General features: G+C 50.6%; 1 protein-coding gene across 1 annotated transcript in view; it reads left to right on the top strand.

The window, feature by feature from the left end:
- COL6A3 (collagen type VI alpha 3 chain) overlaps positions 1 to 26,182 on the top strand; it is a 90,950-nt gene that overhangs the window by 50,462 nt on the left and 14,306 nt on the right. The window contains 25 exon segments of the mRNA XM_070368546.1: positions 500 to 553; positions 1,581 to 1,652; positions 2,411 to 2,437; positions 2,528 to 2,572; positions 2,691 to 2,744; positions 3,193 to 3,255; positions 4,183 to 4,248; positions 4,679 to 4,732; positions 6,983 to 7,024; positions 7,618 to 7,680; positions 8,404 to 8,466; positions 9,703 to 9,765; positions 10,627 to 10,689; positions 12,592 to 12,642; positions 12,838 to 12,873; positions 13,474 to 13,536; positions 14,557 to 14,619; positions 15,857 to 15,889; positions 15,974 to 16,010; positions 16,121 to 16,132; positions 16,233 to 16,726; positions 18,567 to 18,663; positions 19,594 to 20,292; positions 21,486 to 21,588; positions 24,613 to 25,187. Coding sequence (XP_070224647.1) covers positions 500 to 553; positions 1,581 to 1,652; positions 2,411 to 2,437; positions 2,528 to 2,572; positions 2,691 to 2,744; positions 3,193 to 3,255; positions 4,183 to 4,248; positions 4,679 to 4,732; positions 6,983 to 7,024; positions 7,618 to 7,680; positions 8,404 to 8,466; positions 9,703 to 9,765; positions 10,627 to 10,689; positions 12,592 to 12,642; positions 12,838 to 12,873; positions 13,474 to 13,536; positions 14,557 to 14,619; positions 15,857 to 15,889; positions 15,974 to 16,010; positions 16,121 to 16,132; positions 16,233 to 16,726; positions 18,567 to 18,663; positions 19,594 to 20,292; positions 21,486 to 21,588; positions 24,613 to 25,187 — 2,992 coding nt within the window.

Raw genomic sequence — 26,182 nt, 5'->3', positions numbered from 1 at the left:
TTTACCCTCTTTTTCACCTGAGACTAGCTTCAGAGCTGGCACTGCTCCGGCTGAGAGATTTCTCCACTGTCGCAGCAGGGAGATGGAGGGGAAGGAACAGGAATAGCTGTGCTGTAAGACGGGGGGTCTGAGGGGCAGACCCTTCCCCGTGTCTGCTCCTGCTTCCCTTTCCATAGGGTTCAGTTCTGCATTGTAGCTTTATTTTATAAAACCATGTTGAGACCAGGGGCATCATTGACTGGCAGCCTCACTATGATGGTCAGCACGATTCTTTGCATTTGCTTCTAAGTTACAGGACTTCACACAGTATTTCTTGGTAGATCAAGAACCTTAAAGATCCTGATAGAATAATTGCACTGAAATAATGTGTAGAAAGCTGTCACGTTCAAGGGACACCTAACACATGGCTCTACTGCGTGAAGGAGGATCAGGGAGATGCTTAAGTAGGAAACAAAGAAAACCACAGCTCTTAACCAAGGAACTGGTGACTTTGTTCTAGGGCATTCCTGGAGAAGATGGCTACCGAGGTTATCCTGGTGACGAAGGTGGACCTGTAAGTCAACGTTGCTTTATTCCTTAAGTCTTTATTCCCTCCTTGTTCCTTACATGTTGGGACTGAATTGTGGAGTTCATCTCTTTCATGTCCAATCTTTTCCACTGGGAAAACCATGAATTCCTATCTGTCTTAACAACTCGACTCGGAGTTCTGTGCTACAGGAACTGGTCTGATGCATGTGGGTATGAAGTGTAGGTCTTCACTTGTTCCATCTCAGAAGGGGGACAGAGTGGCTTTGGAGACAGAGGGCCACTGGGGATACCAAACCCAGCATCTACCAAATTCAGATACCCAGGCGAGAGGTGAGGGGGGTGGATTGGGGTGCAGGAGAAACCTTGGCAGGATTTTAGGGGTGGCACCCTTTGAGAGGAGTCTCCCCGAGGGCGGTTGGGTTATCAGGAGCCAAGGCGTCCAGTGGGGGTGGGTGGAATCTGCAGCAGGGCCTTTGGGAAGCAGAACCTGTCCCAGAAGTGACTTGAGAGGTTTTTGAGAACCGACAAGGCCCAGCCTTGGGATGGAGATAGAGAGCTCCTGGTGGGGATAGAGAGGTCCTGGGGTGGGGATAGAGAGCTCCTGGTGGGGATAGAGAGCCCCAGTGGGAGGGCTGGAAGGTCGTCCCAGGAAGGACAAAGGTCTGGAAGGACTGGAAGCCACCAAGGTCCCATCAGCAGAGCTGGGTGTCAGCGCTGGGCCTGGACTCATTGGAGAACTGAAACCAGGGACCACACTGAGGAGCAGCCAGCCTGAGGGCCCTCCACGGGGCCAGTCCTCACCAGATGGAGCCCCCCAGGGCCTACTCGTCCTCTACCCGCCAGGAGGTGCCCTGTGCTGCTGACTGCCCCAGACCGTCTCCCTCCGGGGCAGGGAGCTGCAGGTTCCAGGCCCAGTGCAGCGAGGCTGGAGGCCCGCCTGGCACGTCACCCATCAGCCCCGCCTAATGCAAGCCCTCCTCAAGGATGCCCGCTCAGTGGGCACACTCGACAAGAAGTTCCAACCTGCAGATCCCCTTTGTATCTCCCCACAGGGTGAACGCGGTCCTCCTGGCGTGAACGGCACTCAAGGTTTCCAGGGCTGCCCCGGGCAGAGAGGAGTCAAGGTAGAGTGTGGGTGCCCCTCGGTGTGGGGAGGGGACCCCTGCAGCCCCGCACGTGTGCAGAGGGAGACAGCTCCTCCCAGAGCCTTCTGGGGGAGGAAGATGCCCGCCCGGCTTCTCCGCTCAGCGCTGGGCAGCCAGTGGCCTCGCATGGTGGCGGCCCCGGGCCTGGCGGGTTCAGGAGCACAGGCCACGTTGGGAGGGGAACCTGAGGTTGGAGAGACAAGTTGCCTGTGGCAATGTGAAGCGACCAGCAGGTACTGACAGGACAGAGAGAACCTGGGCTGGGCAGAGAGAGGGCCAGTGCCCAGAGTCTGTAGAGCCCTGGACCTGGGGGGAGTGAGGGAAATGGGGGGCGGAGCTTGGGAGAGGACTCCCGTGCTGGAAGTTTCTGTGTGTGAAATACTTGGATCAAGGGCAGATGAATCTTCTCCATCTGCTGGAGTTTGGGAGCCTGTGTCAAGGGACCGGCCCCCACACTGCAGGGCTACCAAGGGCCTCCTCGGAGCTCCTGCCCCTGGCCTGCAGTGCCCCTGCTCCCGGGGGGCCAACAACACCCACGTACTCAGGTCCAGGCAGGTTAGCCTTGTAATCCCCTTGTGATGGAGAGAAAGCTATCCCAACAGGTGAATCTCTAACACTGAATTTTTAGAGCCCGCGCTTCGTGTTGGGGACGGGGGAGGTCAGCCCTTAGCCTGCTCTGGCCTACCCTCTCCAGCCTCCAGGAAGGAGCTCACTTTCCTTCTTCCCTTCCCTTCCAGGGCTCTCGTGGATTCCCGGGAGAGAAGGTACTTCAGCCTGGTTTTCTTTGTATGTTTAAAACTTTCCCGGTATTCTGCCAGATTTTGCACTCACTCGTGTGTCTTGTCCCCTGACAGGGTGAATTAGGAGAAATTGGACTGGATGGTCTTGATGGTGAAGATGTAAGTGAGTTTCCACTCTTAAGTCCAAACCGCTTGGGCCTGAAGATGCTGGTGACTGATCCATCAGCCTACAGCAGACACTGCACCAGGAGTGACATTTTATTGTTGTCTTTGGCAGGGCGACAAAGGGCTGCCCGGTACTTCTGGAGAGAAAGGGAGTCCAGGAAGGAGGGTAAGTATATGTCTAGAGTGTGGCTGTCCTGGAAAAGCGACAAATATTTCACTCAACGATGATTTCTTTTACTTGTGTATAAGACCGCTTCCTCTGGGCAGCCTTCCCTGACCTCCTCTTGGGGTGCGTTCTTGGCATCTCCTAGGTCCCCTGTCAGTCATGACATATTTATATTGTCTTTTCTTGTTTGGAGAGTATGTCCCATGGGGCAAGACCTGAGTGTGTTTTGTTGAAATAAGTCCCCACCACCTGATGCAGCGCAGGTCCCCATAAGTACTTGGGGGTTACCTGAAATGCTTGGGGACAGTTTTACCTTTGTGGCAGATGAGTAAATGGTAAATGCTGCAACATTGTTCAGTTTAAGATCTGTGATGGGATGAACGCAATTTTGAGGGCGAGATGAAAATGTAAGACTCATTCTCAGGCTCTGCTTGTGGTTCTTATTTAGGGCGACAAAGGACCCAAAGGCGACAAAGGGGAGAGAGGTGACGTCGGGATCAGAGGCGACCCGGTAAGGGGCGCTGCTCTTCATCACTCATACGGGACTTGAGCCTGGGGAAGGGGTGTGGGAGAAGGGATCAGAGGCGACCCGGTAAGGGGCGCTGCTCTTCATCAGTCATACGGGACTTGAGCCTGGGGAAGGGTGTGGGATGCCGGGAACCGAAGGGATCACTGACGCGAGACTTGAGCCTGGGGAAGGGGTGTGGGGAGAAGGGATCAGAGGCGACCCGGTAAGGACGCTGCTCTTCATCACTGATACGAGACTTGAGCCTGGGGAAGGGGATGTGGGATGTCGGGATCAGAGGCGACCCGGTAAGGGACGCTGCTCTTCATCACTGATGCGGACTTGAGCCTGGGGAAGGGGGTGTGGGGAGAAGCGGATTGAAAGGAAGGATTTCACTGCTGAAATTGCTTTAAAGCATGCTGGCAAAATATGTGGTTTGTCCTTTTCTTAGAATTTTGGGGTGGCTAGATATGTCTCTATTCTCTAACTGCAAGATAATTCTTTGCAAAGCCTCTCCTATTAAGACCCAAGAAGCTTCCCTAAAGTGTGGTCTTGGGATGCTTTAAGTTTGGGTTAGAGAAAGAGAAGCGTTTACAGCTTTTCCTGTTTTATGGGGCTATAAAACCTGTCAGCAAGTGACCACCACTGAGCCAGCCTCTTGGGGTCCAGACAGGATGAGGCAAGTGTGAACCTGGCCCCCATCCTCCCCAGGAGAAGGAACAGGGAGGAAGAGCCATCATCCCCCACCCCATTTGGGGCTCAGAGCGATTGCTGACCCCACAGCAAGCTCTGTCGGGTGGGATGGGCATTACCTGAACGGGATGTGGCTGAAGCACTGAGTTGCAGACGTCACTGCAATTTTCTTGGTCCCTGGCCCCCCGCAGCAGTGGCTTTCTGTATATGTGACTTATTCCCCACCTGTGCTCTTTTCAGGGCAATTCAGGACAGGACAGCCAGCAGAGAGGAGCCAAAGGAGAAACCGGAGACATCGGCCCCGTGGTACAGTGCTCTGCACACCTAGACCCTCCCTGCGCTGCAGGCCCGGGGGGCTAGCCTCGTCCTGGGTCATTGCCAGCCCTGGGGGCTGTGGATGGGGGCCTTGAGGCTGTGGGTGCATAAGGTCGAGGTCGGGAGCAGAGAGCCTGGAAGCCACCATGCGTGCTTGAGAAGGGGTCTCCGAGGGGAACCCAAACAGCCCCTCCCAAGAGGGGCTTCTTCTGGGCGGAGTTTGTGCCCCCTAGATGTTTCCAGAAAGTACACGTCAAGCCAAAGCCTCGTGGGGGGCAGAGGGCACCTGTGTCTGAGGCATCCCTGGCATGGGCGACCGGCCCTCTCTGTATGCACCCCATCCCCCGGCGTCTTGGGCAGAATTTGAGTTACACAGTCTTCTTTGTGGAGAATCTTACATCAGTTTTCTTTCCCATGCCAGGGTCTCCCTGGGAGAGATGGGGTGTCTGGAGGGCCTGGAGAACCCGGGAAGAGCGTGAGTGTCTCCTGGGGCTTGGGGTGGGGGGGACTTTGAAATATTTGCCTAACTCTGCCAGACTTCCTACTCAGAGCTACTGAGCAACTTTTTATTGGGGGAATTAAGGGATTTTGGAAGCCACCTGTTGCTGCTTCTACATACCCTTTGTCATTATCATTTACTCTTGACCCACCCCGAGTCTGCTTCCCTCCCCTCCCAAAACAGACCAAAGGGTTAAGTCACTCAGTCCTGTCCGGTTTTAGGGACCCCACGGACTGTAGCCTGCCAGGGCCCCCTGTCCATGGGATTCTCCAGGCAAGAGAGAATCTCCCACTGGAGTGGGTTGCCATGCCCTTCTCCAAAACAGACCAAACAGACACTTTAAAAAGTAATAACTTTGCTGCTTTTGACTATTCGGCCAGGCTTTATCCCACTGAATAATTAAAAAATCCAAACAGAAATACAGAAAGAGTGAGGGGATTAGGGGTAGGGAGGCAGACGGGGTGTATGTTTATTTTGTTTGATAATTGTTTGTTGTTCTTCTGCTGCTGTAAGTCAAGCAGTGAATCCAGAGCCAGATTTCCAGTGAACTGCTTCTCACAGCTGCTTTTCCAAGGCATTTCAGAAATGCCTGTTGCAGACCACTCACTGCCTCGTCTTTGTCTTAAAGAATTGCTGAGGTCAGAGGGGGATGGATGATCATTGAGAAGCCATTTGAATGCCTCCAGGGCCCAGGGGGTACCCGGAGCTTGGACCCTCTAGCTGGAAGAAGATGGTCCAGAAGCTTGTGAATCCTTAGTCAGTTCAGGGTGCTGGTGGGTGCCTGAGACAGGTGTTTGCTCAGCATCTTGCTGGGGATGGTGGTGGGGGGGTTGAGATCGGGGCCCCCTCCGCTGTGTCCCCCGGGGAAGTCACACACTGCGGGATCCACAGCTGGATCACCCAAGGGTGTCTGCTGACAGCGGCTTTTAAAAGAAACAACTCTTACCTGTAAGCAGATGATACGCTATGGGCATCACCTTACTTTTAACGTTCAGCAGAAAACTTAAATTTTGAAAACTGCTCTCTTAGAAGGCTCGAGTGTAATTTTTGAGTAATACTGTTGATCTATACAATGGTAAGCAGTGAGGAAACACTCTACTGTTGGGCTGTCCAGCTCTGTGAACAGAGGCAAAACTTGTTTCCATGATGAGCACAGAACTCAGTTGTATTTCTAAGCATGGGTAGAAACTTGGGGTTTGAGTTCTGTGTGGTCAAGTTGGGACTTGTTTTGGGAGCTCCCCAAGTGAGGCTCACACTGAGATGAAAGATGTCCTCTCCTGGGCTGCCTCCTGTCCTTTGAGGCCCGAGCACAGGTGACCTCCGGTAATACTCAGGGATGACTGTGAGGAGTGAGCAGATTGTGCCCTGTGGAGGCCTGGCTGCACCTCTCCCACCTGTCCATGTTTCGTCCCTAGACGGAGGCTCAGGTCTTCGCTAGAGGAGCTGCCATTGCAGTGAGTCACGGCAGAGCGGTGGCCCCAGAATATCACCGCACTGGTCCACGGCGGACAGTGGGCGTGCTTCTTGGGTTGAGGAAGCAGACGGGCCATGCCCGTCACAGGCTGGCTGATGACAGGCTCTGGAATTCCACCTCCTAACCTCGCAAAGATGTGTCCAGGATGGGTGCCCACCCCAAACCTTTCCACCAAAAAGGAAGAAGTCACAAGCGGGACTTCTTGGAGCACGCGCAAGCGCGGCCACGGTTATTTGAACTAAGGTTCGCTTCTGGAGCGTCGGGGAAGATGCTGCCAAGTCTTGGGCTCAAACCGAGACAGCCGGGCTTTTAGGTCAGCGCACATGTACTCCGGACACGTTACTTAGCCGAGTGTGTGTTATAGTTGGCCAGGACAGTGTGGAGAGTCTGGGGCTTCCTTCCATTATAATTGCCATCTTACCTCTCCCTCCAGTTAGGAAAATGCAAGAAAAATAGCCAGGTCGGCATTCCTGTTTTCTTGAAACTGGCTGGGGCCACGTAGCCCGAGGACTCCTTGTTTTGCTTGGCAGGTCTGAAGTCACTCTCAAATCTTCCATTTAGATGATTGACAAGGGCAGCGTGGGAGCACAGCTTTCCCTCGGGGAGGGCTGGCGGGTGGGGAAGGTGTCACTTGGTGAGAGTTTCCTGCGGGCCGGTAGGCACAGCGTCTGGCTCCCAGCGGGTGTGGTGAAGGTGCCCAGTCTCCCCCAGCCTCTCTGCCTCCCCCTCACAGTTGTGTGGTTTTTCCCCAGGGTGGCTTTGGCCGAAGGGGACCAGCAGGAAGCTAAGGTAAAGCCTCTACGCCGCCGTCTCCTTGATGTCATCTCCGTATAACTCACCGGGGGCTTCCAGGGGCTGGCCCTCCCGTCCCACCCAGAGGGGGGGACTCTCTCTTTCACCATCGAGGCTTGTGGCTCCAACAGCAGCTTTCCTACCATCTCCTTGAATTTAGCCTTTTCTGCAAAGGCTTGGGAAAATCTTGATGATGCAGTGAGAATGATTATCAGAATGAAAGTGGCTGTGGGAACGGGGGATGGAGGAGAGGAACAGAAAAGAGGCAGGAGGCCGTGTCCTGGGTATCTCCTGCTGGGGATGTGCCCACTTACTGGCCTCGGTGGCTCTGCCTCTCAGCTGTCTCTGTGAGACACGTACGGGCTGAAATAGCTTCATGTCATGAAGTCATCTTGAGGAAAAGGTAAGATGAGCGGGGCAATCAATTCTAAGGGTGCCAAGTGACAACTGGCTCCGTGTGTCCAATGCCTCTCCCTGGAGCTGCAGTGTTACTTCTGACCCCCCGCAACCACTGGGACAGTTCCCTGCACCCTCCTCCAGATGTGACCGGAGCACAGATGGCTGACCTCTCCCTGCCTCTTCTCTCCTCTCAAAGGGCAACCAGGGCGGCCCCGGCCAGCAGGGCCCTGTAGGAGAGCAGGGGACCAGAGGCGCACAGGTCAGTACCCCGGCATGCCTGCGTATCCTGTGATACGTTCCCAGATGTCTTGCTGTTGTTGTTTAGTAGCTAAGTCATGTCCGACTCTCGGCGACCCCATGGACTGTGGCCCATCAGGCTCCTCTGTCTGTGGGATTCTCCAGGCAAGAATACTGGAGTGGATTGCCATTTCCTCCTCCAGGGGATCTTCCCAACCCAGAGATCAAACCTGCGTCTCTTGCATTTCCTGCATTGGCAGGTGGATTCTTTACCACTGAGCCACGTCTTGCCGTGTATTTTTTTTTAATTGAGGTGACAATCAGTTTGCAAAATTGAACACAAAATTTAATCTTTTGAAGGGGCACTGAGAGCATTCCCAGCGTTGCCCAAGCAGCATCTCTATCAGGTTTCAAAGCATGATTATTGTCCCTCAGGGAGACACTGTGCCCGTTAAGCAGTCATGCTGCATCCCGCCCTCCCAGCTCCTGGCAACCACCAATTCCCTTTCTGCCTTGGCGGACTGGCATCTTCAGAACCTTTTATACAAACAGAAGCATTTACCAGGTGGCCTTTTGTGTCTGGCTTCCTTCACTCAACATTGCGTTTTTGAGGTTTATCCACGCTGTGGCCTGTGCCAGGGAGCCGTTCCTTCCTGTGCAGAGTAACCTCCCGTTGTGTGGGTCCTGTGGTGGTCGTGGCGGGTCACCTCCACGCAGCACTTATGTGGGCATCTTACTTCTCCAGGGTCCGCCTGGTCCCACCGGTCCTCCAGGCCTGATTGGTGAACAGGGCATTCCCGGACCTCGGGTAAGTCTGGCTTGGACCTTGAGTAAGTCCGTCTTGACCCCTCTTTCGCTAAATGGCCAGCATGGATAGCCCGTGTTTCGTGGGTGGTAGGACCCCTCAGCCCGACACTTTCGTAACACAGACCTCAGTTCTCATAGCAACTGGCTCATCCGCCCTGAGGAAGTTAGATATTGTTTTTCTTGGGACTCTTTGGGCTAAGTCCCAGTGGACATAAGCTGGGTGGGTATCCCTCACTGCAGAAGTCTTAGGGTGGACTCAGGAAGTCAGATGAATCTACTAAGATGCTCAGATTACACCGTACTGCTGGAAATTATTTCTGTGCTTTGATATTCTGTGTAAGGAAATCCCCCTACCCTTAAGTGTGATGTGGAAGGTGGTCCTTAAACTTGCCACCACGGCAGACGTCAGCATCTGTCTCAGCTGTTAGCGATGATGAGCAGAAGCAAGTTGGTGTAGCTGAGGCTGGCCCGGCTGCCCTCACACCCACACTGTGGTGTCCCTGGGGTCTGCTGTGATCCTGAGGGAGCCATCCTACTGTTTGTTAGAGAAAATAGTCATGACTAACAAAGCGACGAAGAACTGACCCCAGGCTACGTAAACGCCCAGAAGTGTTTTACAGGGGCAGCAGGAACTTCGTGAGAACCGCTATTTGCTTGGGAAGTCTTTCCTCAATTTGAAATCTGATAGATACCTATTTTTAAAGCTTGTGTTTTCTCTAACATATATTTAAGCTCTGATTAGTCAATTCTTTTTTGATGATGCAGAGGTGAGGTGAAACTCTTCAAATAGCAAGCAATACGAACAGCCATCACCATCTGGATTTGCTGGGCCCGGCAGGGTCATTTCTGCCTTGCATTTTGAGGGCTGTGTCCCTTTGTTGATGTATTCTCACTCGATGTTCGAGTGAAGTCAGGTGCTTGTGGGGAGGTGTGGAAAGCGAGAGGAGGGAATGCCACATACAGCTGCATGTTTGTCCCTAGTTGGTAACTCAGGAGGTGACCGTTAATTCCTGGGATGTGTGCACACATGTGAAAAGAGGTCACGCTCAAATTTTAGGTTGGCACAGGCCCTCTCCATGCACGTTTGCACGGGGCCTCCAGGGCTGGAAGTGGCAGAGAGCTGCAGGTTCTGACCTCCATGCAGAGGCAGAGTGGGGGCCGCAGGAGGTGGGATTCGGACCCTTTGGCTTTGGAGGGGTGGGTGTCTCACTGCCTGTCTCCCCTCCTCCTGCTCTAGGGAGGCGGGGGAACCGCAGGTGCTCCTGGAGAACGCGGCAGAACCGGGCCCCTGGGAAGAAAGGTTTGTCTGGACAAGGGCAATGCGTGTTTCTGGAGGCCAAGCCGCCCCTCCCCCAAACACCCCATCCTGACTCCCTCGTCTGTCAGTCTGTCCAGCTGCTTGGTGTGCACATCCTTCTCCTCCCCTCTGGTCTCTTCCACCCGCTGCCCCCGCTGACAGCAGCTGGGCCGGGGGGATCACTGTCCCCGCCTCGAGGGTGTGCATGGGCTGTGAGCAGTGGATTGGTGTGTATTCGCATAGCTAGGACACCAGCCACTGCTGGCCTGCCGCATCTTTCCAAGTCCGGGCTCGTGAGGATGGTTCAGGGAGCCCAGGGCACGTCGGCAGCCCCCAGGACTGCCTCCAGACGCTCTGAGTGTTCTCCAGATGGGCCGGCAGCCTCGCTGGCCGCACGCAGCTGGTCCAAGGGCCCCAGAGCCCGGCGGCTTTGGGTAACAGCAGCTTGCTGGATGCAGGCTGACGGTCTGTAAGCCCCGGGAAGAGCTGCTGTCCTTCGTCCGAGACGCAGCATTTCTCAGGGAGAGCAGTGAGTTCAGGCAACTCAGACTCACCTCTCTGCCCCGGATATGGCCTCGGGGTTTCGCTGCTGACTCCACGCAGCCCTCTTTCCTGTGCCTGCCTCTCTCTCCTCCCCGGCAGCCTGTCCCCTTGCTGTGATGAGGGAAAGAAGAAGCATGGAAGCCTGCCTGGATTCTCTTCCAGGCGTTCACGCATGAGCCCTGCAATGTAAAAAACTCACTAACCTCAGAATCTAAAAGGTGAAGCTGGCAGCTTGTGACAACCTGCCAGTGACATCACCCAGAGCAAGCGCAGTCCTGAAACCACAGTTTGAGTCGTCTCAGCCCTGTTTCTCATGTCTAGGGTGAGCCCGGAGATCCAGGACCTAAGGGGAGCATCGGGAACCGGGGTCCTCGTGGGGAGACGGTAAGGTCGCCACGTGCATGGGGCCCTGGCTTCTGTCGACTCTGCTGAGATGCTTGGGGAGCAGGGAGTTGGGCCTTGGGCTGGGCTGGGCTTTGTCATTGCTGCTTAGGTTGGTTCCACGCAGAGACAAGCTGCTTCTTATGTAACTGGGGATGTGATTGAAAATAGTGAAACTTGGTGCTTATGAGTTTCAAAATACTTCTTATTTCATTGGAGGGATAGTGAATAAAGGTAGTTTTTCTAGATTTTTTTTTCCTTAGGAGTGAATGTGGCGGTGTCTTGACCCTCGAACCACCTTCATTTCAGGACTTGCAAATGCTTTTCAAGTCCAACTAGATGGAGCTTTTCTGTAAAGAAATAAATGTCCTTGGTTTAAAATGGAGTGAGCTTTGATAAGATCTCAGTTCAGACTGAAACAGTTTGTTTTGAATGAGATATGAACGTGAAAGTGTTAGTTGCTCACTCCTGTCCGACTCTTTGCGACCCCATGGACTATAGCCTGCCAGGCTCCTCTTGCCATAGAATTATCCAGGCAAGAAGACTGGAGTGGGTTGCCATTTCCTTCTCCAGGGGACCTTCCTAACCCAGGGATCAAACCCGGGTCTGCTGCATTGGCAGCCAGATTCTTTACCATCTGAGCCACCAGGGAAGGAATGAGATATCCCAGAATGGAAATTTTTACTTTGAGAATTCATTTTAAAAATATTTAAAAATCCTCTAAGTGCTTACTTACAATAATGTTGTAACATATATTTCTATCTAGGGAAAAAAAAAATATCTCCAGGACATTGGGGAGTTTCCTAAGATGAGTTATGACACCTAAATACTACATACATGGGCCAGGTTGATTTGACCCGTGATCCCAAAGCTTGACATTATTATTCTTGTGTTTGTAATTTCTCTATAGTGAATGGCAGTTTAAAAATCCATTGCTATTACTTCGTCTCAGAAGCAGAGGGGAAAAATAAGATCAAACTTTAAAAACTACTCAAATCATTGAAAAAAAATCTCTTCTTGTTTCTGTTTCTGTTAATTTGGGGCAACAACTCTTTAGTTGTTTAAAACTGTAAATTAACTAAGGAGCATGTTCTGCATGTGTTTTAGAGGTATTATTGTATATTTCAAGTACATTCTTCTGATTCTTTTGGAATAATGAACAGTGTCCAGTTCAGAGAGCCCCCCAGGAGAGAGTGACAGGGACAAATCTCTGAGTATAGGGAGACGGGTTTTGGGAAGAAAGGAAATCTAGAGGTGTGACCTGGAAGGAAGGGAAGGAGCGCCCAGGAGAGGGGAGCAGGGGCTGAGCAGAGAAGACTCAGGAAGGTGTAGGTTGAGCCCCGTGTTCTTTCTTTGAAGTAGAATCAAAGACTCATGGGGCTTCCCTGGTGGCTCAGTGGTAAAGAATTTGCTTGTCACTGCAGGGGATTCGAGTTCAGCCCCTGGGTTGGGAAGATCCCCTGGGGAGGAAATGGCAACCCACTCCAGTATTCTTGCCTGGGAAATCCCATGGACAGAGAAGCTTGTGGGCTACAGTCCTTGGGGTTGAAAAAGAGTCGGACATGACTTAGCAACTAAACCAACAACAACAAAGACTCATAGATCCATAGGTCAAGGTGACCTTCAAGAGTCCTGTCGACTCTTAAGATTCCCTGGCTCCATGACTCTTTGATTCTACATCCAAACAGCATCGTTACCAATAGCTTGTAGCAGTTTTTCACATTGTAGTCCACGAAGCTCACCCGCCTATAGACACGGTCTAGTTCACACTGAAGGGTGGGTGGGTGTAGGAACTTTCCCTGAACTATACCCTGATCTGACGCACTGCTCAGGGCTTTAGACAGAGAAGGTCGTGGAGCGCCTGACATGGGCCCCTGCAGCAATGCTGTCTTTCCGTTCTTTCAGGGAGATGATGGGCGAGATGGAGTTGGCAGCGAAGGTCGCATAGGCAAGAAGGTATGTATCTGCTGAGGAGTCTGGAACTCTGACATGTTGTAGTTTTAAAGATTTATCTCACAAAATTTAATCGTAACATGGTGAACTTTTTCTCTTGGTGACACTGGATCTATTTCTGTTCTGCTTGAGAATAATTTATGTTAGATGATTTTAAGCTGGGACCCAAATATTGAGTCATTTATTTATCTTTTATAGGGAGAAAGAGGATTCCCTGGATACCCAGGTCCAAAGGTAAGCATTCCCCTAGTGGGTAAACATCTTCATTGTTTTGAATGAGTCTGATGGGAGCACGGCTGAAGGTCACTGTATCTCGGGTCCAGTCGTGGGTCAGACACTAACTGAGTGACCCTGGGAAAGACCCAGCTTCTCTAAGACCTTCCTTCATCAGTCAGATGAAGATGACAATATGCACTTGGCATGGCCCTTGTGAGGATTAAATAATGACACTGCAATAAAATATAAACCTTAAGATGCTATAATCTATACACATGGATGCGTGCATGCTGAGTCGATTCAGTCATGTCTGACTCTGTGTGACCCCAGGGATAGCAGCCCACCAGGCTCCTCCGTCCACAGGATTCTCTAGGCAAGAACATTGGAGTGGGTTGCCATTTCCTTCTCCAGTAATCTATATAATGCTGTCATTAATGTGAATTCTAAGTTCAATAATGTTAGACTAAGTCTATACTGGTAACTCAGTGGAAAAGTCCATCAAAGTCCAGCCAAATCCATTTGGCTTCCCTGGGTAGTGTGATTCGGAGGTCCCCAGGGACCCTCAGTTGGACTTGCCACTCCAGAGCTTAATGTGCTGCTTCCTGGCTGTCTTCCCAGGGCAATCCTGGTGAGCCAGGGACAGACGGACCACCGGGACCCAAAGGCATCAGAGGCCGAAGGGTAAGTTTGCCTGCCCCTTGGCCGAAGGTGGAGAGCCAGAACCTTCGTGGCAGCAGGCCTGAACCCTGAAGACTCCATTGCTTCTTTCAGAGTTACCCTTCTTCACCTGTGACCCGGCTGGAGATTGTGGGGGTGGGAGTAGAGGAGCTCTAACCCTGGGCTGACGTCCTCCTGACCCCCTGCAGCTGTGTCGGTGCTGTCTCCCTTTGGTTATGCTCCCCTGCAGGGAGGCCTGGAGGGCCCCCTCCTCTGATACATCTCGAGGGTCACTAGTCCACGGTCCACTCCATGCATGGCACCAGGGGACTCAGAATGAGTGATGTTGAAAGTCTATGTGGACACAGTCATTGGTCATGCCCATTGGATGTTGCAGACACGATTTCATGAGACACACAAAGTGCTCACCAGGGTTCCAGGCTCGGGTCGAGCAAGGCTGAGACCCTGTATTCCCTCGTCTCCCCATTGTGCTAAGGCTCCTCTTTCTTAAGCTACTTTTTGTTGTGTGTTTTTCTCCCTAGAGGATATTTACTCATCCTCTAAAATTGCACTGAGTCTTGAATTAGCAATTTGTGACCTAGAAACAGGGAAAGGCGTCTAACAGGTATTTTTAGCTTAAAATCCAGTTAAATTCATCATCATCATCCAGTTAATTTGCTCAGTGAGGACATTCAAACTAGATCATATACTACTCACGATGGAGTCTGAAAACACTGGATTGGTTCTCTACATTCGAAGAGTGAGCTCACGATCTGTCAGTTCCTGATTTCTTGCACATCCATTGTGGTCTTATTAAAGGTTCCGGCATCCTCTCCCCTTGACCTGCCAGAGAACAGAGTTTGGGGAGATGCACTCTGTTTTGCTAGGGCCACTTGTCCCCACACTGAAGGCCTCTTGAAATGAAAGATTCCTCTTGGTGATGGGGAACGTCAGACAAGATCACATCTACCACCCCGTCCAACTGTAGGAACTGAGAATTCTCCCTTTTCTGTCACAACTGAGCCATGTGTATTCTGCTTCTAGGGAAACTCGGGACCTCCAGGGATAGCTGGACAGAAGGGAGACCCCGGTTACCCAGGGCCATCTGTAAGTACCTACCCATTCCCAGTCGAGCTGCCTGAGGGCTGGGAGCCTTACACGTGGCCCTTGAAGACTTTCCACTATCTCCTTTCCTTACGAAAGAGTTGTCTGCATTTTTGTTGTTTATTTGGCTTTTAACCAGTTCCCTTTTTGATATCACAATGAAGAAAAGACTTTTTGAATTTTAGAGTACCAAGACGATGGTAAAGCAAATTTCATGCGAAATTCTGTAATCCAGGGTGTATTGTAAGTTGCCTTTAAAATTTCCTAGTGTAGGTTTTGAGGTTTGTGTAGAGGGCAAAGAAAAGTAAACACATCTAAATACCTCTTGATTGCATCTTGAGGAAGTTTAGTAGAGATCTCGGTTTGGAGGAGACTCCCTTTGGGCTATAAAGTCCCCAAGGGGTTCATAGTTGAAACTCCACTAGTGACCTGCCACCTGGAACCGTGAGGGCGCCCTTCTCCAGCCCTTAAACATCCTTCATTACAAACGTCTTTGTTTCCTTGCTTGAATTTCTCCTGGTACTGTCTTCTGACATTGAAATTGATGAAGTTCAAAGAAGAGTGGGGAAGATAAGGCAGGAAGGAAAATAATCCCTGAAAGAACATGTTGAAGGGTTGGGCTGGTTGAACCAGGAGAAGAAGGCAGAGTTAGGGGTTTAACTAAGGGGAGTATTTAATGGGCGATGGTTAGTCCAGTGACGGTGAGAGGCGAGCAGGCACAGCTGGACGGAAAGATGCTGGCTAGCCCACGAGAGGACAGCCTGACCCTCGGCAGCCACACACTGGGATGAGATGTCGAGGGCAGCTGTGGGTGTATCCTGGGGGTGGAATCCAGCCAGGATGCTTGGACCTGGAGCCTCACAGTAGCTCTCTTGACTTCCGGGTGTCCCTCCTGCAACAGGACGTGGGAAGCTAGGGGCAGAGTCGGGGGGGAAGGCAGATCTGTTCTCCTTGGGGAAGTGGCATTTAGACTCAAGCTCGAATGTGTGGTTTACCCTGATTGGTGATGAGCATCCTGGTTTTCAGGACGCAGGGCTGATAACCTCAACTGGAGATACTTCTGTCTCTCTTTTGCTCCTGGAGCAGTTAAGTCAAATTTAGAGGGAGAGCCTGTGAAGGATCAAGGCCGGCCAGGGACCACCTCGCTTCCTCTGGTGTGCGTCCATGGGCCCGGGCTCTTCCTCTGCGGGACGCTCCACACCTGCACGTGTGCGAGGTCTCGCCCGTCCTTGTTTTGCAGGGTTACAAAGGCAGCAGAGGCGACTCAATGGACGTAAGTTGCATGCGTGCTGCATGAGCCCTTGCCCTGTGAGCCTCCTGTCCGCCTTCTTACGTCTTCTCTCCTTCCCTTTTTCAGCAATGTGCGCTGGTCCAGAGCATCAAAGATAAATGCCGTAAGTACGCTATTTTCTGCTGTCTGCACCGCGGTTTTATTCTTGTGTGTGGAATCTTGCGTGTGGAAGCCCGGTGAACATGGCTTTCATGCTCCTCTGTTCTTTTCCAGCTTGCTGTTACGGTAAGTTAGCTCGATGACTGGATTTCCTTCTGAGGGAAGCAGAAGTCCCCTTTTCTGGTAAGTAGTGTGTCTGTGAACCTCCCTCCCCCACTTCCCACAGGGCCCCTGGAGTGCCCCGTCTTCCCGACGGAGCTGGCTTTCGCCTTGGACACCTCAGAGGGGGTCACCCAGGACAGGTTCAGCCAGATGAGGGAGGTGGTCCTCAAGATTCTGGACGACCTGACCATCGCTGAGAGCAACTGCCCGCGGGGGGCCCGAGTGGCCGTGGTCACTTACAACAACGAGGTTACCACGGAGATCCGCTTTGCCGACTCCAAGAAGAAGTCCGTCCTCCTGGACAAGATCAAGAACCTGCAGGTGTCGCTGACCTCCAAGCAGCAGAGCCTGGAAACCGCCATGTCCTTTGTGGCCAGAAACACGTTTAAGCGTGTGCGGAGCGGGTTCCTGATGAGGAAGGTGGCAGTGTTCTTCAGCAATAAGCCCACGAGGGCGACCCCACAGCTCCGGGAGGCTGTGCTCAAGCTCTCAGATGCTGGGATCACACCCTTGTTCCTCACAAGCCAGGAGGACCGGCAGCTGATCAATGCCCTACAGGTCTGTGTTCCGGGCATCCTGGGCTCTGAGAAGGCACTCGGGCACATCCGTGCCCAAATCTGGGACCAGTTTGCACCCTATAGCTTCTCAAAGTGTCTAGATGAGGCTGGTATCTAAGCTGGGATTTCTGGAACATCCTGATGGCTCTGGACATCCAAGTGCCTGTGACTTATTCCCACCGGGTCCCTCCTTGAATCTTGGAAGAGATGCTCCCAGGCTGACCCTGGGAGCCCTCCCTCCCCTAGGGACATCAGCGAGCCAACCCCCAGAATGCATCCGTATTCAGGCGTTTCTCAGCCATTGTTAATTGCCATCTAACAATTAAACAAGTCATTTAAACAAATAACACGGAAGCTTTAGCTTCTGCCTGTGAAACAGCTAAGCACTCCCTTGTCATTTGCTTAAATAACTTGTATAATTGTTATAATGATAGATAATATATAAAATAATCAATTATTGATCAATCAATAATGATCAATCAATCAATATATAAAATCAGTTGATCAGTTGATCAATTTAATCAGTCTTTGCTCAATGCCAATCCTGGTTGTGCTGTCCAGGATGGGTGAATGATGGTCAAGACGGGAAACAGCGGGACCAGGATCTTGGCTCTAGTTTTAATTCAGTCACCTTCTGGCTTCAAGTCACTGAGAGTAACATGGCCCTCCCCCTTATCTCTCTGTGGCTCAGGTTTCTCAGCTCCAGAGGGGTGAACTGGTCTCTAACATCTTCCTTTCCAAACCAAGTAGTCTATGGTTTTATCACTGCCACATCAGCCAGGGAGAGTTGGGTCACTGGTGCCATCTCTCAGGGTTTGTTCTGCCAAACTTCAGGCCAGTTTGAGCACCAGGTATTGGGTTGAGTCTCTGCCTTTGGTTTACCAGCTGTATGTTCCTATCAGGGTCTCATGTATGTACATCTCCCCTTATGAGGGCCAAGTGATCCAGAACCTTGCATGTTCCTTTTTACCTGTTTGTTTATTGGCCTCACTGGGTCTTTGCTGCTGTGCACGGGCTCTCTCCAGTTGCAGTGCTTGGGCTTCTCACTGCAGTGGCTTCTCTTGTTGCAAAGCACGGGCTCTAGGTGCACAGGCTCAGTAGTTGTGGCACACAGGTTTCGTTGCCCTGAGGCATGTGGGATCTTCCTGGTCCAGGGATTGAACCTGAGGCCCCCTGCACTGGCAGGTGGATTCTTAACCGTTGGACCCCTAGGGAAGTGCCACCACGCATGTTTCTCAAAAGGATAGTTTCAGGCAGTCAGTTATTCATGCATTCAATTATTCACAAAATGAATCATTACTGATGGTGTGTCAGAGGCTGTGATTGGCAGGACTTTTAAAATCTTCTGGAAGTGATTGCTTGTTTTGTTGTTAAATCCCTTTCTGGACCTGGGCACATGAAAGAGGGATGGAGCCAATGTTGGCTAGTTGCTATTATTGTTGCTAGAAATAACAGTTAACATTGAGGACCCTGCTGTTTGCTGGAGACTATACCAGGCACTTAAGCTTCATTACCTAATTTAATCCTCCAAATAACTTCATGGGTATCTACCATTAATCCCAGATTGCAGCAGAGGAAACTGAATTCCAGAGAAGTTAAATAGCTTTGCTTCAGGTCCAGCAGAGTGCAGGAGAGGGGTTTGAACTCCAGCTCATCTCGTTGGAAGAAAACCTGTGCTTTTCTATTATAATCAGTGCCTTCCTTCCTAACCCCACTTCCTAAGAAAGAGAAGCTATTGGGGGGTTATTTAATTGATGTGACTCTAATGTTTTCTTCAGCTGTATTCTCAAATGGTAATGTCCATTATATTCCTCCTGAACATTTCTTTTTGTTTAAACCAGATCAATAACACAGCGGTGGGACATGCCCTTGTCCTTCCTGCTGGCGGAGACCTCACAGACTTCTTGAAGAATGTCCTGACGTGTCACGTCTGCTTGGGTAAGGTGCTTCTCCAAGAGGAAAGCCTGTCCAGCGGCAATTACCAAAACACACCGTCCACAGGGGGACACTGAGTGAATAATCACCATGTGTACAAAAAGCCTGAGTTATATGAAGATTCACGTGGCCCTGTATTTACCGGTGTAAATGCTGCATATGTACTTTCCATGCCTGAAGCGGACTCGCCCCAAACAGAGCCTGTCTCTGTTAGGAGAGCGTTGGGTTCCATAGGTAATAAAGGAGTAAGTGGGCTCTGCTTATGTTTTGACCTTGGAGTCCAGAAATTAATAATCTGGCTTTGTGACTTTCTGGAAAACACTCTTCAAGGAGTGGCAAAGAAGTAAGGTGTTTTTCTTTCCTTCTCCGCCCTTTGTACTCTTTCATTATGCCAAAAGTGTTCATTGCTTAGTCGTGTCTGACTCTTTTTGACCCCATGGACTATAGCCTGCCAAGCTCCTCTGTCCATGGGATTCTCCAGGCAAGAATACTGGAGTAGGTTGCTATGCCCTCGTCCAGGGGATCTTCCTGACCCAGGGATCGAACCCAAAGCCATATTAAAAAGGATTTTAGCTTGCTGATTAGTTTCCCCTGGTAAGTGTTAATGCTAAGTCACTTCAGTCGTGTCCGACTCTGTGCAACCCCATAGACGGCAGCCCACCAGGCTCCCCGTCCCTGGGATTCTCCAGGCAAGAACACTGGAGTGGGTTGCCATTTCCTTCTCCAGTGCAGGAAAGTGAAAAGTGATGGTGAAGTCGCTCAGTTGTAAGTGTTAGGCGATGAAAACTGAAATCTGGCCACGATAATGTCAGCAAGGTATACATAGTTGTACATTATGTGACAATTTTAATGACCCCAGACCCTCTGCAGACTGACGTGCAGTTTCTCACTCTGAGAGTGACAGAATAAACAGGCTGCCATGCTTCTTTCTAGACATCTGCAACATTGACCCATCCTGTGGATTCGGCAGCTGGAGGCCTTCCTTCAGGGACCGGAGGGCAGCAGGCAGTGACGTGGACATCGACATGGCTTTCATCTTAGATAGCTCCGAGTCCACCACCCCGTTCCAGTTCAACGAGATGAGGAAGTACATCGAGTACCTGGTCCGACAGCTGGATGTGAGCCCAGACCCCAAGGCCTCCCAGCACTTTGCCCGCGTGGCGGTGGTGCAGCATGCGCCCTACGAGGCGGTGGACAACGCCAGTGTGCCGCCTGTGAAGGTGGAGTTCTCCCTGACCGACTACGGCTCCAAAGAGAAGCTGCTGGCCTTCCTTGGCAGCAGGATGACCCAGCTGCAGGGGACCAGGGCGTTGGGCCGCGCCATCGACTACACCATTGAGAACATCTTCGAAAGAGCTCCCAACCCCCGGGACCTGAAGATCGTGGTGCTGATGCTGACGGGCGAGGTGCAGAAGCAGCAGCTGGAGGAGGCCCAGAGAGCCATCCTACAGGCCAAGTGCAAAGGCTACTTCTTCGTGATCCTGGGCATTGGCAGGAAGGTGAACGTCAAGGAGCTGTACAGCTCTGCCAGCGAGCCCAACGACGTCTTCTTCAAGCTAGTGGACAAGTCGACCGAGCTCAACGAGGAGCCCCTAATGCGCTTCGGGAGGCTGCTGCCATCCTTCGTCAGCAGTGAGTCCTGTGTGCCCTTGGTTTGGGAACGATAGCTGGTGTGCCCACGTCGACCTGTCCGTTCATTCAGCCGGTGTCTACTGGCATCTCCCGCGTCCCAGACACCCTGGTAGGAGCTGGGGTTGCAGTGGACGCAGATGGGAATCCTGCCTTCTCCCACTTGTTTGTTCAACCGGACTTGACCGGGCTTCTCCCAGCCGCAGGCTGTGCTCCTGGGGGCCAACGGTCCAGGCGGGCACGGGGCTCAAGTGCACATTTATTACGCCCGACACTAAGCATGCTGGTCACACTGAAGTGTGTCCCCTGGGGGACCAGGGAAGCTTCTAGAAGGAGCAGAGTTGATCTGATTCACCCCCCAACCCCACACTTGGCTGCTTCCAAGCCTTTGCTGTTGTGGCTCTCGCTCGTTGAAATGCTCTCCACCCTGCTTTAGCAGTGAACCCACGTTCATCTTCAGAAATTCCCTCCATGTGCCCCTTCTCACTGGGGTGCTCCCCACGCCCAAGGCTTGAGCATCATTAATCTGGATGCTGTACTTACTGCATCTGTTACATGGCCTCTTGTCATTCATTTCTGGATCTGTGGTCCCCGTAGACCACACGTCCTGGGGGAGGTGTAGCATTCACCACTGCCTTGTCCAGAGTCAGCACAGGAACGTCTTACAAACAAGGGAGCTTTATAAAGTATACTCTGCACCACCCCACCCCACCCCCCATAAAATTTTAGGGAAAAAAAATGTAAAGCAAAGCTGGGCTGGCAAGTTCACGCAGGGGTCACTATTTCTGTCTTCAGAAGTTTAAAAACAGAAGCTTCCTTAAATAGCATTGAGAAAATGTTGACAGTAATGTCAGCATTGTAAATGTTGATTCTAATCTGACGTTCAAGAGCTTGGAGCTTACTTAGCTCTGCACTTGATTTCTCCTCTATTCCTGTCTTCCTGCACACTGAGTAAATGTCACCTTTAACCTAATCACCCAAATATCGCCAAATAGAAGATACTGATTTAAGGTGCTTTATGGACTGAGGACCGTTACGCTTCATGTTTCAAATCACTGGATTTAGATCATCTGGAAGAATGAATTGATTCAACAAGTGTTTATGGACTACCTACTGTGTGATCCATTTAACTCCTTAGCAGAGTAATTTTAATTTGGGTGTGGTTCACATGCACTTAAATTTTTTTTTCCCTCTAGGTAAAGATGCTTTCTACCTGTCCCCAGATATCAGGAAACAGTGTGATTGGTTCCAAGCAGACCAACCGGCAAAGAATCTCGTGCAGTTTGGTTACAAACAAATGTAAGTGATGATAAGAAGTGTCTCAGAAGTGAGAGTGCTAGAGGGCACGCACAGGTCCTTTAGCCAACACATAACTTTATGGGGTGAGGATGCTGAAATCCAGAAAATGGGACTTCCCAGAGGTCACGTGGAGCATTTCCGGAGAAGAATCTGTCGTCTCCATTGGTTTTTGCTGTGTAACGAACTACCTGAAGCTTAGTGACTGACAATAACAACTGTTTAATTTGCAATTCTGTGGGCTGGCGGGTTTTGTTTGGGCTCAGCTGGGCAGTTCTTCTGGCCTCTAAGGGGCTCACTTAACATGCTTGTGATCAGCTGCTGGTCGGCTGTGGACTGATGGTCTGGGGTAGTCTGACATGGGTCACTTGTCTCTGCTCTATGTGGCAAGCCTGGATTTGTACCCAGGGAGACTGGGCAGGGTTCCAAGAGAGATGAAAGTGGGCAAGCCCCGCTGAGGTCCAGGCTGGAGCTGGCGCACTGTTCCCTATGCTCTGCTCCACTGGCCAAAGCCAGCCTTGCTAGATTCAAGAGTGGTGAGCTGGACCTGTTGGGGAGACCTGCCACATCACATTGTTAAGAGCATGGGTACAGAGAAAGGTGGGCCTTTGGGCCATATGTCCCAGCAATCTAACCAGTGTGCAATGATTTCCTATAGAAGGATTAGACACATGAAGCAAAAAATGGACTCCAGTCTTCTTAAAAGGATTAATGCTGTACTAGCATAGGTGATGGTGGTTACTGAAGGAGGCGACATGTATGATCTCCTGGACGGAGCATGAGGGGGTTGAGAGGTGGGTAGGGCTGCGGTGCTCACAGTGATGCTGGCCACTTGGCACATGCTCTGTGGTCTTATGTCCAGTGCTGTTGTTGATGTCAAATCCAGGAACAGAGAGGAGAGCAGTATGGCTGTGTGATGGGGGGACTGCAAAAGGGGGGCATGGTGACAGGAACTGGGGCCAAGCACTGTGCCAGCAATTCATGCCCTCCAAGAGAGGATGGAGTGTCACACTCTGGGGAAAAGGCAGGTTTTGGCTGTTGAGTCCAAATGAGATGCAGATTCGGGTTAGCCTTGCAAAGTGACTTCTTGGCTTCTCCTAGCTGACCCCCAGGTGGCCTCTTCCTACCACCCTTACGTACTTCTCTCTGTATCCCTTAACTCCTTCAGCTCTTGCCTCTGTCCTCACAGGGAGCCTTTATGTCAGCCTCAGTTCAGTTCAATCACTCAGTCATGTCTGACTCTTTGCAACCCCATGGACTGCAGCATGCCAGGCTTCCCTGTTCATCACCAACTCCCAAATCTTGCTCAAACTCATATCCATTGAGTCGGTGATACCATCCAACCATCTCATCCTCTGTCATCCCCTTCTCCTCCTGCCTTCAATCTTTCCCAGCATTGGGGTCTTTTCTAATGAGTCAGCTCTTCGCATCAGGTGGCCAAAGTATTGGAGTTTCAGTTTCAGCATCAGTCCTTCCAGTGAATATTCAGGACTGATCACCTTAGGATAGACTGGTTGGATCTCCTTGCAGGCCAAGGGACTCTTAAGAGTCTTCTCCAACCCCACAGTGCAAAAGCGTCAATTCTACATCACTCAGTCTTCTTTATAGTCCAACTCTCTCATCCATACATGACCACTGGAAAAACCATAGCTTTGACTAGACAGACCTTTGTCAGCAAAGTAATGTCTCTGCTTTTTAACATGCTGAGTAGGTTTGTAATAGCTTTTCTTCCAAGGAGAAAGTGTCTGCAGTGATTTTGGAGCCCCCAAAATAAAGTCTGTCACTGTTTTCATTGTTTCCCCATCTATTTGCCATGAAGTGATGGGACCAGATGCCATGATCTTGGTTTTCTGAATGTTGAGTTTTAAGCCAACTTTTTCTCTCTCCTCTTTCACTTTCATCAAGAGGCTCTTTAGTTCCTCTTCATTTTCTGCCATACGGGTAAAAGTGTGGTAAGCCTGGTAAGTTGAAAATCATTCCTAATCCAACAGTGACCGTCCTCTGGTGCTGTGATGCTCATCCTGCTAGATTTGGGTCCACAGGTTCTATTTTTCTAGGTTTTTAATATGATCTGTCTAATTTCCCTTGAATATTCCATCACGTTGGCTCAACTTTATCTTTAGGAAAACAGAATGAACAAAACAACGTAGGGTTTGAAGTTTTATGATATCAACTTGAACAGAATATACTGTATATGCCATATAGCATGACACTTCTATAAAACAATAACAATCATCTCAGCATAAGAAACAAACAAAACTGGGTCTGTGCTGTCGTGTCTGCTGGTTATGTTGTTATTCTTTTTAAGGATTCAGAATAAATTAATAAATTGTGAGAGAAACAACTACACACACAGAAATTAGTACAAACAAAAATACACAGTGAGTACTGGGACTGAACTTATATGTCGACCTCATAGTTTTCCAGCTCAACACGGCATCTTGCTGCGTGGATACCTTCTTACAATGAGAGTAGCTGTTAAATGAGCTTAGTTTTTGGAGTGTGTTTTTCAGTTGGTCAGTTTTTATAATTAGTCTGTTGTTCAGTTGCTAAGTCATGCCTAACTCTTTCTGACCCCATGGATTGTAACATGCCAGGCTTCTCGGTGCTCCACTGTCTCCTGGAATTTAGAGTATTATTTAAATATTATTTTATTTTTTATTATTCATTATTGATAAGTATTATTATAATGACAATATTTATTTTTGTTTCTTTACTCTCTCCCTGGTTTTACTTTATACATTGAAAATAAGATGACAAGTATATTTATAGTACAATTGAAGTTTCACTTCTAATAATTCTATTTTTTATATGCTGTTAAATGTCTTTTCTGTGGCACAGATCCTAAAAGGACACATTTAGTATATGTAATATCGTATGTAATATTGTATGTAATATATATAAACTACTGCATGTGTTTGCTGAGAGAGCAAATTTTACATAGCACATGGAATTATGTCTTTGTCTGTTTTAAATGGCAGGAGAAAATATGTACAAGTCAAAATAACATTTAATATATTTTAACAGAAATGTTCCTAATAACGTTACTTCAAGTCCTACATCCAAACTGGTGACCACAACGAAGCCGGTGATCACCACCACCAAACCGATCACAGTGGTGAACCTGCCAGCCTCAAAGCCAGCTGCCACGAGACCTGTGGATGAGAGACCCGCAGCTGGGAGATCCGTGGCCACCAAGACGGACAGTGCCAGGCCCATGGCCACCAAGACCGAGGCCACCAAACCTGTGGCCACCAAGATTGAGGCCACCAAGACCGAGGCCACCAAGACTGAAGCTGCCAAACCTGTGGTCACCAAGGCTGAGGCTGCAAAACCCACAGCCACCAAGACTGAAGCCACTAAGACTGAGGCTGCAAGGCTCATGGCCACCAAGACCGAGGCCACCAAACCTGTGGCTGCCAGGCCCGAGGCGGCAAAGACAGCCACAGCCAGACCTGCAGCAGCCGTGAAGCCTGCAGCAGCCAAACCTGCCCCTGCCAGACCCCCCGCTGCTGCCAGATCCGTGGCCACGAGGTCCGAGGCCCCCAGGCCCCAGGCAGTCAAACTGGCTGCCAGCAGGCCCGGCGCTGCTAAGCCCGTGGGTAAGAAAGCTGCCAGCTTGTGCTCTTCTCATTTATTGTGTCCAGGGCTTGTCCCCGGAGCCTGTTACAAGGCAAACCAGACACAGTCCTTGATCTGGGATCTGAGATCTAGATGCAGTATCTTGTAAGGTGTTGCTCTGAGCATAGAATTACCAGAACATTGCTTATTTTCTGTATTCAAAAGCAATCTTTCTCTCCCCTGCCGCGCACCCTGCAAGGCTGATGAGTTCCATGCAAAGAGCAAGTGAAATAAATCCCCCTGCCTTTGCTGCCTGTTCTCCCACACTCCCCACCCCAACTCCAAGCCCGCACCAGGGGAGCTCGGGAGTGACCCATTCTCTCCGGGATGTAGCATGTGGCCAGCCCCCAGCCCAGCTGGAGATGCTGTTGTCTTAGGCTAAAGGGAGAAGTTCTAAGCCGATGTAGAGTTTTAGACCCCTCCGCGGGAGTGGGAGAAGGATAAAGCCTGTTGTCAGCACTTAGGCAGTGAAAAAGATGTTTCTAGGCTTTAGTTCTGGAGCTAGACCTCCCTCCCTCAGACTGTGACCCCCAAAGTTCTGGATGGAGCTTTGCAGTTACAAGCCTTGTCCCCGCTGTGAAGCTCATAGCCACAGAAAGGAAGCCCAGGCTTTGTGCTCTGCTTATCTTGGGCCATTTTGTTTAGCAAAGAGGAAAGTTAGAGCCAGACCATCCGTCTGTCCCTGCAGGCTGGACGGCATGCTGGTACTGCCCCAGGGAAGAGTACATTCCAGGCTGGATTTGATGATCAGGGGCAGGTGGGCTTCACGGGACTCAGACTGTGCTGTTTTATTTTTCCCTCAGAGAAGACGCTTAGAAGTTCCTTTGGAGTCACAAACTGAGTTGAAAAGTGAAGGCAGGATGTTTGTGCTCCTGAAAAAGTGGACATTGTCTTCATTTTATGAACAGAGAGAGAGCAGGGATTCCTTCAAAGAATTTCAGGTCATGCCCTGAAGTTCCATGATGTGTATTTAATA

Source organism: Bos mutus, chromosome 3 (genome assembly GCF_027580195.1).
Source record: "Bos mutus isolate GX-2022 chromosome 3, NWIPB_WYAK_1.1, whole genome shotgun sequence".
NCBI classification, from domain to species: Eukaryota; Metazoa; Chordata; class Mammalia; order Artiodactyla; family Bovidae; genus Bos; species Bos mutus.
The sequence above is the reverse complement of the archived record's forward strand: the minus strand, read 5'-3'. Positions and strand labels throughout refer to the sequence as shown.